Source organism: Mercenaria mercenaria, chromosome 4 (genome assembly GCF_021730395.1).
Source record: "Mercenaria mercenaria strain notata chromosome 4, MADL_Memer_1, whole genome shotgun sequence".
In the NCBI taxonomy this organism is placed as follows: Eukaryota; Metazoa; Mollusca; class Bivalvia; order Venerida; family Veneridae; genus Mercenaria; species Mercenaria mercenaria.
Window position 1 is genome coordinate 83,248,320 of NC_069364.1, and position 15,403 is coordinate 83,263,722.

A 15,403-nucleotide genomic window follows, 5' to 3' on the forward strand; every position below is an offset into this window, starting at 1 on the left:
TATATATTCACTTCTTATGTTATTACATCTGACACATGACTTAACTGTACCGTACATACTCTGAAATGCACTGAATAATTTACCCTTTAAACCGTTTTCCTTTAATATATTCCACAATAATTGTCTATTTATAGTATCGAAATATTTTTGAAAATCTACAAATGCGACGTATAATTTACGTCTTTTTATTCCAAGAATACGATCAACAACAGATTTAAGGATAAATGCGTTATCGATGGTAGAGTAACCAGCTTTAAAACCCGCTTGGTTTTCAGAAATTTTATGATACATTTGTGCAAAGAAATTTAATCTATTTACAAGAACACAACAATATATTTTACTCAGAACATTTTGCAAAGAAATTCCCCTGTAGTTTTCTACATTATTTACATCACCCTTTTTATGTAAAGTAACGATAATCGATTCACACCAACTATCAGGATATTCCCCGGAGGTGAACAATCTGTTGAATAATCTAACTAATACCGGTGTGATACTGTCTATACCGTATATAAAGAATTCTGGAACAATATTATCAGGACCAGGTTTTTTGCCTTGTTTCAAATGTTTAATAGCTAATCTAACCTCATCATCTGTTATTACTGAATTAAATATATGGTTTTCAACTTCAGTATCAGGTTAATCTATTGTAATATCGATTGTTCCTGCATTGTTATCATTAGCAACATTTGGATTTAATAAACCTTCAAAATATTCAACCCATTCAACAGTACTTATATTATTTGTAACATTGCTCTTACGATTCGATAGTTTTTTCAGCTTGGACCAAAAAGATTTTGGGTCGTTAATACAATTTGTCAAATCGTCTAACTCATTCGCAAAAAACTGTTTACTTTTAATGTCACACATGGTTTTAAATTCATTTTTCTTTTGTAGATATAAGTTCAGGTTTTCGGCCGATCTGTAGTGTCTGTAATTTCTCAAAAGTTTGTATTTCTGCCGCTTCATATTTAGACACTCCTTGTCGAACCACTTAGGACCGGATTTTACCAAATTACGCTTCACTGGACGAATATATTCTGAGCCAACTTCTCTAAGAATTTCGACAAAATTTGAAACACAATCATTAACACTGACATTTAGATTATCTATATTGGTAATTATTTTGTGAAGCATTTTATTACTAAAAAAACCCGAACTTTACGTTGAAACGATTCTTTAGTTCTTGCATTCAAATTGTATTTCGTTTCTGTATGTTCGAAAATGATTTGCTTTTCGGCCCTTTGTATTTTAATTCCAAAAGCTAATGATATTGGAAAATGTGAAGATTCTGTTCTTTCTTCAACACAAAAATTTCTTACAAAGTTCACAACATCTTTAGAAATCAAAGAGTAGTCGATAACACTGCAGCCTTGTGATGAAGTGAATGTAAAGTTCCCAATATTATTGTCATCTCCAAACCTGCCATTCATGATATATAGAGCATACGTTTTACACAGGTCTATTAAATGTCGCCCTTGTGTATTAATGGTTTTATCACAAGACTTCCGATTTTCATCAACAGGGCACTCATATATATCGTTATATTCTTCCAGTGTTGATATCTCATGTTCAGTTGTAACGGCTTCGCTTATTTCGCCACAGCGTGCATTCATGTCTCCCATTTTTACTAGATTTATTGCATTGTATTTACAATATAGTGATAATTATTCATCTTCAAGAAGAAAAACACCTTTTACTTTTTTATCTAAATAGAATGGCGAGTCTATTGGAGGCAGGTAAACAAACATTATATATACATTTTCGTCTGAATTTAACAACGATTTATCAAGCTTTAGTATGATGCCAATACAACAGGTTTCTTCTATACGCTCTACATATTTCACAATATCATTTTTACAGTAAACTGACATACCACCCATAGCGCGACCGTGTTTTGAATGTTTTACAGCAGGCATGAAAAAACAAGTATGTGTATTTAAAAGATGTTTCGTATTTTCATTATTTTCTTCCCAAGTTTCGACCAAACCGATGATGTCAAAACATTTTAAATAGTCTAGTAAATCCTCGAATTCAATTTTTCGTGAAATACCTTCAATATTCCAAAATAAAAAAAAATCAACTGGTCTAATTGCGGGCCTCGGCCGGACTGCTAATCAACGTTAATATCTTCATGGTCATCTCCTAAACTGTTCTCATTATTGGAACTAGCACCTAAATTGTCCGAGCTTGATAGTATATGCTATATTTGTTTTTACTTTATGAAAGAGGAAAGGCAAAACAAAATAAAGATACATATTCTATTGAGGAGTGATTCATTTCCGTTATTTAAACCACAGCAAATGATTTAACGTATTGTTGAAATCGGCTGCATAATTATTCTTACATCAATATTCTTGGCTTTGCAGTTTGGAAACCTGTCAGGGTTGTGAAGAAAATGATGATTATTTTTCCCTTCTGGAATTTTAAATATTGTCAATGTAAACATGTATCCAGCATAAAACTAGATCGCGTATATACATTCAGGATCTAACATTCAATCTTCTAACACTCGACACAAAACAATCATTGCTGGATAAATTTCAACATTTCAATATGTTTTAAAGTAGAGTCTGTCATGATAAATCATACCTGCATTGTTAGATTATGATATTACTAGTTACACTGATCGTTGGTGACAGGATACGGGATATACGCTGTCGAGAAAATTCTTATCAGACATATTGTTATCTTCCAGACTACCCGTTACTTCCATGTTATAATCGACACATTTTGTAAATTAACAAAGCTACTTACACAAGGAATCAGTTGTTTGGTCATCATTATGAACTGTATTTTGACTGAAATTCTGCAATCAGTACTGTTGTTTGATCATGTTTTGTTTATAGTTGATAAACACCAGTCATAAATGTACAATGAACTGTATTCACAAAACACAAAAGCTCATTTATACAGATTATGAACTGATTTTGATTACAAATTAAATCTGAAAAGTAGATCCCTCGGAAGCACCGAGAACAAGGCAAACAGTGAAAATTGCAGACTCGGTTTGATTGAGTCTGTTCATGAGCAGTAATGGAAAATGCAACACTGCCCACGCCCACTAGCACCGGCTTAAGCAGTATTTAATCTTCAAACCTAGATGAGTTGAAATCAATGACCCCGAAGGACCAGAAAATATAACAACACAAAAAACTCATTATTACTGGTATTGACCAGAAACACAAAAACTTCGGCTTTCATCCCTTTTCCTGTTAAATTCTTTTATCTTGCACGCAGATCAAATGACCTTACAACAAACTGCTGAGTAACAAAATATGTTAATTCCTTTGCTTTACGTTGATGCTGGCTCGCCACGATAGGATTTTACTATGAAAACTACCTTCCTGGCTCGCAGCTTTTTCCTTCGATTACAAAGAGCAAGCAGCACGGCGGTTCGTTTATGAAAAGTGACTAAGTGAAAGCTGGCTTACAAAAGCCATAGTACCCTTCTAGGCTGTGGCCATCTTTAATGAACGAAAAGAGCTAAATGGCACAAAGGATTAGTCTATCGCAAGTAGAAATTTGCATCAATCGCTCCTCCATAACTGCAGGAACGAGCTTAACAGTTACGGAAACTTTGGGAAACTGAGCCAGTTGAGCACTTAGAAGCTTGCATATTTGAAACTAATGTCATTAGGATATTTTAACCCTACAAATATTTCAGGAACTGGATAAATGTTTATGTTAATTTTTAAGCAGAATGATTCAGACTGCTTCTTTTGATAATAATGAGTGATGACAAAATTGCATCGGGACAATGTGAACACTTCTTTAATATTGAGGTAGTTCTATAAACGTTCCTAGACGCTTTTGCGATGGCATATCACTTTAGGCTTTATCCCTGCCATCTCAAAAGTTTTAATCGTTTAACTTTTAAAACAAGATTTTAATGGCCGTGTCTCCCATACAGAGTATGCTTTCTTCTATTTCCGCCTCTCACGGCTAACTTCATGAGCCTAAACTAAATAGGAAAGTGAAAACGGCATGGAAACACTAAATTACTCTCGGAAATGATATCTATAGCTTTAGCTAATAATCTGACTTGATTCAATCATTTCAGCGATACGGCAGCCATTTTGTTTTGATAAAAATTTATATCGGAAAATTACTAGCAGGTTATGGAATATATCCTGTCTCAACGTGACGTCTATTGACCAATAAAAATGCAAGAAATTTGTAGAAGGCGAGATTATACTTGATAAAGCATGGTTGATTGGACTGTGTTATGATTTTAGGGTTCTAACCAATCCACACACATCTATCATATTCCTAATGAAGTATGTGGAGTGATCTTGTAGTGTCTTACCTGTCTTGGTCAGAATTTTACTCTATTCTGTGTATTTTTCTGGTATCTAATGGACTTCCTTTAATACGGTGATGGGGCGTCCTATTGATAAAGTGAGCTGTTATTTTCTCGATATGTTGCAGTTTGTCTAATTTGCTGTTTCGATTACGACTCAACAATGAGTTACAGTAGTCTAACCGTTAGGTAGCCAAGCAAGTGCTAAGGGACTTGGAGTCTCACACTAGCATTATATTCATCACTCAATTTAATAGTTTAACCATAGACACAGAGCAGAGCTGTACTGACATGTCAGCAATGTGCTTGGAGTAATGTTTCGCTATACTGACTGAGCTTCATAGCCAGTACAGCCCAGAGACGCGTGAGGGCTGTAACTGGCTAAATTCAGTGAAATTCTCTGTAATACTATGCGGACTGCTGTCCAACAGGGAATTATATTCTCTTTATGTAGTACTTAAACATCTATGTTGGTAGGGATACGAATATTCTATAAAAAAAAAATGCGTGCTTTATATATCTAAATGTAGTAAATAGGCTCGTTTCATTTCGTTTCTTTTGAAAATCCCCTACGAAATCACAGGACTATCAATTTTAGTGACTATATAGACAGAGTTTATTAACAAAAGGTAACAAACCTATGAGTTAACATGGTATATAATCATGAAACATTTAAATAGTACAGTCAATGGAGGTATAAATGAATAAGTGATTCTTATATTCATACATAAACTCAAATGTATAACTATGAAATCTGGTATATAAACAATTTCATCGATCCGAAACATTCCTGTCAGTTAGAATGTAACGCATTAAACATATTAAGCACATTTTACACATTACATAGGGGACTTCATTAAACATATATGGGTAGAAAAGTGTTAAGGCTAATCAGTAGCTTTAACAAGTTCAAAAGCTTTTTATAATTTTCTTTCAATGTCAAGAAATTTTCAGTCTTTCTAGGTTCAGTTAATCGTATGTTTGAGGAGGTTTTCCAGTAATATTTATGTATAACCTTCTCTCTAAGGTCTTTATATAATTTTCATTCTAACAAAAAGTGAAATTCATCTTCTTTTATTTTACGTATCTCACATTTTTTATCACCTGAGGTTTTGTTTGGTTTATGCCATCTACCTTTCTTTTAATGAATTCTATTCTAATTTTTTATATTCAAACATTGTTTTGATAGAACTTCAAAATAAAATAAAAACTTTTGAGAAAAACAAAACAAAAAACAACAGTTTATAAGAAGAAGCCCTTGAAGAGTTATCTAAAGATTGGTTCCAGCGTTGCACTGAATTATCTCTAACATAAAAGGCATCAAACTTCGGCTAGTCAATATCGATGTGTGAAATTTGATTTATTTGATCTATGCTCACGCCATTGTCATGCTGGGCTTGAAAAAGAGGTTTTGTCGCATCACTTCGGTGATTAATAAAATCTGTAAACAGATTTATATCTTCTACAGGGAACATTTCTTCATGTTTCGTAGTTCCGTTATTAAGGTTGTCTTGCGGTTCAACGTTGGTTAAAGTTGCAAAGTCACGACTGTCACACGGTTCTGTCAAGGAATGTTCTGTTGCCGACGAAGCTTCTCGTATACTCTGAAAAAGAGTTTAACAATTTTAGTTTCTTAAAAAACTCATTTAATGTTATTTTATTCTATTTTAGTGCTTGAGGGTATGTCAGTATTTAAAAGCTATCATCAAATCATAATGGCTTCATAAATCCAAGTGTTGTAATATGTGCTTTGCTTGATGCGCAAAAAATTGCTAAATTATAACAGAGTACATTATCAAAAGGGAAAGTACACAAATTCCCAAATAAATGACCATTTTCCTCAAAATTACCATGTAAATATGTACCCATATTTTCATACATGTTGAACAAAACTTCACAAAAACAAGATGTGTTTCATGGTTTTTATTTCAAATGAACATAAAATGCATCAAATATATGCCTGTTAGGCCAGCCTAACAAATAAATACATAAATATGAAAGCTGAATATTTGATAAAACATAAAAGAAGACACACTGTGTTAGGCTGACCGAACAAAATTTTGAACAGTCTGAAAAACAATTTAAAACCGTTCGGTCAGCCTAACAATTCATATACAGACCATTTAGGCCGCCCTTACAAAATTTCAAAATAATTTGAAAAAAGGAGATTAACTGTTCGGCCAGCCTAACAAATAAATACATAAATATGAAAGCTGAATATTTGATAAAACATAAATGATACAGATCTTCACAGAAGAAACACCGTGTTAGGCTGACCGAACAAAATTTTGAACAGTCTGAAAAACAATTTAAAACCGTTCGGTCAGCCTAACAATTCATATACAGACCATTTAGGCCGCCTTACAAAATTTCAAAATGTTTTGAAAAAAGGAGATTAACTGTTCGGCCAGCCTAACAAATAAATACATAAATATGAAAGCTGAATATTTGATAAAACATAAATGATATAATTCTTCACAGAAGAAACACTGTGTTAGGCTGACCGAACAAAATTTTGAACATTCTGAAAAACAATTTAAAACTGGCCAGCCTAACAAATAAATACATAAATATGAAAGCTGAATATTTGATAAAACATAAATGAAATAGATCTTCACAGAAGAAACACTGTGTTAGGCTGACCGAACAAAATTTTGAACAGTCTGAAAAACAATTTAAAACCGTTCGGTCAGCCTAACAATTCATATACAGACCATTCAGGCCGACCTTACAAAATTTCAAAATGATTTGAAATAATGAGTTTCAAAACTGTTCGGCCGGCCCAACAAAAATACATGAAAGACTGTTCAAAATCAGTCATACTTCTATACAACTTTGTGTTAGGTTGGCCGAACAGACTTTTGAAATTATTTGGAAAAAAAATAGGTTTCAAATTGTTTGGCCAGTGTAACAAAAATACAAGAGAGACTGTTCAATATCACATATAAGTATTGTGTTAGGCCGGCCGAACAGACTTTTGAAATTATTAACAAAAATGTTTCAAAACTGTTAGGCCAGCCTAACAAAAATACAAGAAAGTATTTGATATCACATATCTACATACAACTTTTCGCTACAACAGCCAAACACACTTTCGAAATGGTTTGAAAAACTGAGTTTCTACATTGTTCGGCCAGCCTAACAAATAAACAAAATATAAGAGACTGTTCAATATCACACATCTCATACAAATATTATGATAGGCGGACAGAACAGACTTTTGAAATAATTTGAAAAAAAAAATGAGTTTTGAAATTGTTCGACCAGCTAGCGTTACAAAAATACAAGAAAGACTGCTCAATATCACATATCTGCATACAGCCTTGTGTTAGGACACACGAACAAATTTTCGAAATAATTTGAAATCATTAAGTTTCGAAACTGTTCTGCCAGCCTAACAAAAATACAAGAAAGATTTTAATATCACATATATCTGTACAACTTTGTGTTAGGCCGGCCGAACAATGTTCGAAATGATTTGAAAAAAAGGGTTTCAAAAATGTTTGGCCAGCCTAACAAAAACACAAGAGACTGTTCAACATCACCTATCATATCAAAAATCATGATAGGCTGGCCCAACACACGTTTGAAATTATTTTAAAAAAATAATTTTGAAATTGTTCGACCAGCCTAACAAAAGTACAAGACTGTTCAATATCATATATCTCCATACAACCTAGTGTTTGGCCACACAAACAAACACGCTGCTGAAATGATTTGAAAGTTTCAAAAGTGTTTGGCTAGCCTAACAAAAATACAAGAAAGACTTAACTTTGTGTTAGGCTTGCCGAACAAATTTTCAAAATGATTTGAAAAAAATGTGTTACAAAATTGCCCAGTCTATCAAAAATACAAAAAACACTTTTCAATGTCAAATATCTACATAAAACTATATGTTAGACATGCCAAAAAGACTTTTGAAACATATAGGTTCAATATGGTTTAGAACACATAATATTTAACAAAAATAACAAATCAGCATTACCTGAAAAAGGAAAAGACCAGGTCAAACACATTTCATTTACGTATTGAGTAATGCAAAATTATGCTCGAATGTCACATTTATGTGATAAATTAAGATCTATGTATTTAACAATTTGAAAAGTTTATTGGCAAAAGTATATTACAAGATTTTTCACTATACGTGTAGCTATTTGAAAAAAAAAACTTTCTTAAGCGGGAAAAGATATTTATATTTATTTTGTTATGTTTAACGTCGCACAGACACAACATAAGCGGTAAAAGGAAACACAAGAATCGTTACCTGATGTCTGGATTCCCCAATATAATGACGACTGTATGTAGGTCCTAAAATATATATGTATATACATTTATTCAAGTAACGTTATGACTTTGTTGTATTGTGTTCACATTTTCCCGTAATAAAACAAGAATATGTCATTTACATTCGGCGTCAAAATATTGAATGGAATACATTACAGGAATATATCGGTATAGCGATTAAATCAGAGGTTAAATCTTTACCTTTCGAACTTTCCTGGCTACTGTCCGCAGTCAGAGTGCTTTTCTGAAAAAAAAAGGAATTAAATACCGAGTAAAACGTCTGAAAGTACTCTAATGTTGTCAGATTTGAAATGAACTTAATGCTTCTGTAGTTTATGATATTGAAATTTATCTAAATGAACATTTCTGTCGGTTAATTTGTAACACATTAAACATATTAAGCACATTTTACACATTAAATAGGAGACTTCATTAAACATACACATGTGTAACAATATGGGTATAAAAGTGTTAAGGGTAATCAGTAGCTTTATGGAGTTCAAAAGCTCTATATAGTTTTTCTGCAATGCCAAAAAGTCATCAATAATTCAGTAAATATTGATATGTTGAAGATTGTGTATATAATTTACTCTTAGGTCTTTAAATAAATTTCATTTTAACAAAAAGTGAGATTCATCTTCTTGCATATTACAAATAACGCATTACATATCACTTGAGGTTTCGTTTCACTTGTGCCGTTTACCTGTCTCTATCAATAACCTATGCCCTGATAACCGCAACAGTTTTAATGAATTTGTTCTAAATTTCATTAAATTAACATTGTCTAAATATGACTTAAACCCAAGAATTGAAAAAAAAAATGTTTATAAGATGAAGCCCTTGACGAATTCTCTAAAGATCCGTTCGAGTGTTGCATGTAAGTATCTCAAACAACATAAAAGGCATCAAATATCGGCTAATCAATATATATGAGTGAAAATGGATCTAATTATTCTATGCTTACGCTCTTGTCACGCCTGATATAGAGGTTTTGTCGCATCATTCCGGAGGTTAAGTCTTCACCGGGGAACATTACTTCCTGTTTCATAGTTCCGTTATTAAGGTTGTTTTGCGGCTCAACGGTGGTGTAAGTTGTAAATTCATGGCTGCCAAAGGGTTCTGTAAAGGAATATTCTGTTGATGCTGAAGCTTCTCGTACAAGCTGAAAAAGAGTGTAACAGTTATAGTTTCCTAAAACTCGTTATATATAACCCCAGTGCTTATAGGTGTGTCAGCAGGTTAAAGCTACAATCAAATCATAGTGATTACATACATCTATTGTTTTTAACTTTCAGCTTTGATTGATGCACAGAACATTCTAAGTTATGGTTTTGAACACATAAGATTTAACAAATAAGGTCCAAATAAATAACAAATCAGCATCACCTGAAAAAGGAAAAGACCAGGTCTAACACATTTCATTTACGTATTGAGTCAAGAAAAAATATTTTCGAATACATGAAGAGGGAAAAGTATATTACAAGACTTTCACTATATGCATAGCTATTTGAATGAAAAAGTACTTAAGCGGTTAAATGAAACACAAGAATCGTTACCTGATGCCTGGATTCCCCGATATAACGAAGACCGTCTGTAGATCCTACAATAGATATATTTAGCTAATGTAATGAATACGTTGCACTATGTGTTTTGAATATTGTTAACATTTTTTTCCTAATAAAACAAGAATATGTTATTTACCTTCGGCATCTAAATATTAAATGGTAAAAAATTAAAGGTATATATAATTCAAGTTTCTGTACCGCGAGTAAAAGGAAAGTTACACTTTAAACGTTAAGGTTAAATCGGAAGCTACCTTTCGATCTTTCCTGACTACTATCCGCAGTCAGTGTGCTTCTCTGAAAAAAAGGATGTGAGAAAAAGCAACCAAATACAGAGTAAAACGTCTGAAAGTACTCTAACGCTGTGAGTTATGAAATAAATTTAAAGCCTCTTTAGATTATGATTTTGAAATTTATCTAAATGTACAGCAATTGCTGAACTTGGAAATAAAATTAATCGACCAACTTCCACAAACTCTTTAAAAGAGTAACTATTTTCGTTTCAATTTTCTCAAAAGAAGCTAACTAGCGCGAAGTTCTTTTTTGTTTATCTTAGCCACGACAAAACAAGAATCTGAAAAAGCATCTTTAGACATCAAAGATTAGACATCTCTCCCATTCGAACCTCGGATATGCGGCATTGTGTCTTTGACATGCAACCTATATAATGTCATTAAATTAGGGTTTTCGCAAAGTCCGCAGGTAATCATGCAATAAAACGTTATTACATGACTGAAATGAAAAAAACCCTCTTATGGTCATCCCAGACCATGCATTATCATACCAACATGCATGTTACTGGATAGGTCTGCAGCCTCAGGCTATAACGACAGACCTTGTATCTAAGAAAAAAGTAATTAACATAAAAGTATGCTTCTTACGCGAAAATCGGTATTTGTTTTCAGCTATACTAATGTAAGAGTATCAAAAACGACAGCCATATACACAATAAAAGCCTTCATTCCTAAAAGAGGGAAACGGACTATAACAAGCATGGCTGAAGAGCTTATATTATATTACAATCTCCAATGCTATGCGTGCAAAGACATGTTGACATAGCAATTAGTGTTTAAAACATACGACATAATTTGGACTTAAAACATAATGACTCTGTCAAAATAAAATGCTGAAAATTACATACTTTTACAGATATTTGGTTGGCTATCTTTGACGACTGCCTTTTCTGTCGTAGCTTTATTGCTTCTCTAATCTAATATAAAAGTTAGTTAAGATTTTTATTTAAAAATTTGCTTTTTAAAATGTATTTGTACATGAATTTAATCAACTGTTTACAAAAAAACTTACATATGAATGTCTTATTCATTACAAAGCGAAACCATTCATTTTAATTTCTTGCATGTATCGTATCAAACAATTGTGTAACTTTGTTTTATTCTTCGCGACATAACAACATGTTAATTTACACAATAAAAAATCAAAAGTATACAACAATGGAACACATACCTGTTTATTAAGAAGGCAATGAAACAGAAAAATGAAAAATCCCTGAAAATAAAGCAGTTGTGCGTCATTTTGAATGTATACTTCTCAATAACTGTTAGAAATCTATATCAAACTGATTTCGTCGAATTACGTACTCATTTCTAATATTTGTGGCTGGTTGTTTGTTAATGCATATTCATTCATCGTTATTTTAGTTGCATTAAAATATATCGATAAACGTCAATAAAACAAACTAATATTCCCAAGTAACTACTTATAAACCAAACAGAAACTATCTTTTATGAAGACGAAATGAGCCGCACCAGATTTATGCTTTTCGCAAATGCACTATGTTGGTTTTTTCATGGTGCAGCTCATTAATTATATAAAACTAAAGTGTTTGAACCACATAATCCGTAACAGAGTGTTTTTTTTCGCGAATTGTCGCTTTAATGTACTAGATCCAGGTATAAGTTATAATGAAGACGAGTGGTTCTAGCCGGGTTCTCGTCTGTGTCTGACATGTATGGTGCGCACACGGAGCCTTCCTTCGCAGCCAAAAGCTGTAAAGTCGAATAGGTCGCCAGAGGTGGCAGTAGGATCTTATTTACATTTGATGTTTTTACTTATACTGATATAGGCCTAAGGCAGTATATTTTCCCTGTGCAAAATTCTGGTCCGTCAAAATTAGAGAAAATCCTTTTTCGATATCTAAAATTTTTCATGAAAGTGTTGCTTTTGAAAATTTTATAACACTTCATCATCAAACATAGTCAGAACTGAAAGTTAAATGTTTGTGGCCAGTAGAAAATATGCTATCTTACTCGTTTAAAGGATAAATTAGAAACAAAAACAATTATCAACGTATGGGCTTTTCAAAATGATGTTTACTATGAGTGGTATTGCTTTATATTTAAATAAAGGTCAACCACTGTTATGAAAAAGTTAAATCAAACAGTAACCTGCAGTCCATTCAAAATGGCAAATATATACTGTACGGAGTCGGAGCTATCATCGATATAAAATAATCCAACAATCCACGAAATTCCCATGATAGGAAGCAGGACACACAGCGACCTTAAAGTTGCTCTTGAATTATAAAAACAAAACAAATAAGAAACATTAAGAAAAGCAAAATTTATCATTTTTTTATGTTAAAATAGGCAAGTTATGTAGATTTGGTACAACAGTTATAAGAAATGGCCTGGAATGAATTAACCTGCTGATTAAAGTTTTTCTTCTAAAAAAAACAACGAAATATAACTCCATTTCCGTAGCAAGAGTTCTTTTTTCACTGTATCTAACTTCTTTCAACTTATTTCTTTTTCAAAGCTGAGCATTAAAATACTTTCTGTAAAAGATATACCTAGATGATTAATGTTTAATCTTTAATCTTATTTTGGACTATATTCATACATCATCAATGAGTATTCAGAAAAATGTGTTTTCAAGGACAGCGGAAGAACAAAGGATAGCAGTATATTTGCAAGATATACATACTTTACTTTTTCGCTGGCTGGCTTTGTTTCCATTGCCTTTGTACTACACAAAGCACGTATAACCAGACCAATGCATATAGTATTAAACTGAAAATAATGATACAGAACTACAGTATGCCCAATAAACAACAAAAATACAATAAATTAAATATAACAGCTTTTTGTTTGATTTTCTCGAAATAAACTGTGAAATACGTCTAACACATGACACATATGACAATCTATTTATCAGTATAAACACTGCCCATTAATTTTCATACCTATTACTTTGATCACAATCCTGAACCCGTACGGCTTAAAATTTCACTCCAAACGCCAATGCGTCTGCCATTTAAATGCTCATCTTTCCAAGTTGAGCTGTCATAAAACTATAATATATTGTCCGGTGTTTGTTCCTGATGTATGACCATTACATTGAATCGACATATGACAGAAAGCTTGGCGTTCTATAGCGTGCGATATTTTGGAACATTTGTATTTAGTACAAACAATTCAGGGTTTAAAAAGACTTTGTGCAAACACAGAATATTGCGTAACAGAAATCTCGATGTACCATTGACTTTAAATTTACATGAGTTATATAAACTTCGTGTCAACGTATATATTGTACCGAATTATCAACGAAAAAGTTTCAAGGTAGTATAGTGGTATAGCTGTCAGTGTCATTAATTCTCTGTAGAGATAAAATGCTGTCTTTATGACATTTGATATAATCTTGTAGTCTAGACCTTGACCATTACACTCTGTTCCTCGATTCACTGGATTCACAATTAAATCAAGTTAAAAAGAAACGCCTGAAGCCGATAAAAATCATGGCATGGCTATAAAACACATAAAGTAAGAACATAAATCCTCCAATGAAACCTTAATTATGTACTTTCTCTTATCCTTGGGACGTAAGGGTAACAGACATTAAGTACAGCCAGTTTGACTTTTGGTATCACTTATGACCTTGAAATTGGATAGACGTTGCTAAAAATTGCGTTATTGTGGTTTACTTTGTGTGCAGCTTTCCATGCTTAAAAAATAGTGATGACACGATTTTGTGGCTGACAAACAGCCTAATTCCCCAGCCACAAATACGGCGCGGATTTAAACTTACTTGTCTGTTTTACTGCGCCTGGCAACCTGCCAAGGGCGTGGACGGGTCACCGGTGAACTACGTTGAACTACACTTAAGTACAACTACGTTCTGCTACAGATCAATACGGTAAGGTACGTTCAGTACGGATGACTACGGTTTAGTGCGTATAACTACGGTTGAATAAGTTCAAACCAAACGTCACGCTCAAATGACTACGGATCGCTCAAATTTTGTGCATGTTCAAAAGTTTGGGATATGTCTTGAATACGTTTTGACCAATTCTTGGTACGGATTGATACGGATTACTACTTTGAGGTACGCCTCAGGTACGGGCTGATACGGATTCCTCCGTTTCCATCCGTGGCTAGACATAGCTATCCGCGCCGTATGTGTGACAAGGGTATTATGGAAGCAATACTTATACATAAAAATGGTTAGAAGAACGTTTTAAAGGACACTTACAATAACAACTGCAACAGCTGGACCCACAAACGACCATATCAGACCATTGTCTATAGATAACCAACAGCTAAAAATAAAAACATCAAACACAAGTTACTACAGAGTAATATCATACGCAATTAAGGGAAAACAAATGTTATATGCGTTTACAGTGTTCCCCATAACACGTTTGAACTTTCCAAGAGTTCTTTTGTTTTAATAGTTTCCTACGAGTTGTGTCAATGTCTACAAATATTGCAGAACATGCCAACTTGTGACATGATTACTGGTAAATACGTTATCCATGGCAATGATTTAAAGAAGAAACAGTATTTCATGCCTTTTTACTAATTGTATATTCATTAAAAATAGCAAACAAAATGTTTCTAGAGTTTATTCTACAGGCTCACACGATAATTCATTTGTACCGGTATTGAAAAGTTGAATATATGGAACATAAATACAGATGACATCAGCATTAACAGTGAAAAGCAGGAGCTTGTGATAGGCATTGTTCTCATGGCAAACGCCTTCTCATTACTGATAGTGGACCAGCGTTTCAAAAATAAGAGTATTACAAATGCATAATATACACTGAGATAAAGCTGAACAAATTGATATAAATTAATTGAACACGCGTATGTACTTCCGACCGCATATGCATGAATGAACGCCCATTTCGCTTTTTATCATTATAGCACGCTTATCATCTTCGTATTAACAATTAATTTACATCAATGATTTCCAAACTACCCTTCTTAAAATTAACCAGACTCATCAAAATATG

At 33.0% G+C, this 15,403-nt stretch overlaps 1 protein-coding gene across 1 annotated transcript; it reads right to left on the reverse strand.

Annotated features, from left to right (window-relative positions):
• Positions 1-4,895: 4,895 nt before the first annotated feature.
• Positions 4,896-14,776, reverse strand: LOC123552320 (adhesion G-protein coupled receptor G2-like). The gene is made up of 11 exons (XM_053541833.1): positions 14,638-14,776; positions 13,093-13,178; positions 12,555-12,681; positions 11,614-11,655; positions 11,291-11,359; positions 10,404-10,446; positions 10,144-10,187; positions 9,552-9,749; positions 8,789-8,831; positions 8,568-8,611; positions 4,896-5,907 (listed from the first exon to the last, which is right to left on the reverse strand). Exons 2-11 carry the CDS (start codon positions 13,122-13,124, stop codon positions 5,635-5,637), a joined length of 915 nt encoding a protein of 304 aa, XP_053397808.1. The 5' UTR covers positions 13,125-13,178; positions 14,638-14,776; the 3' UTR covers positions 4,896-5,634.
• Positions 14,777-15,403: the final 627 nt, after the last annotated feature.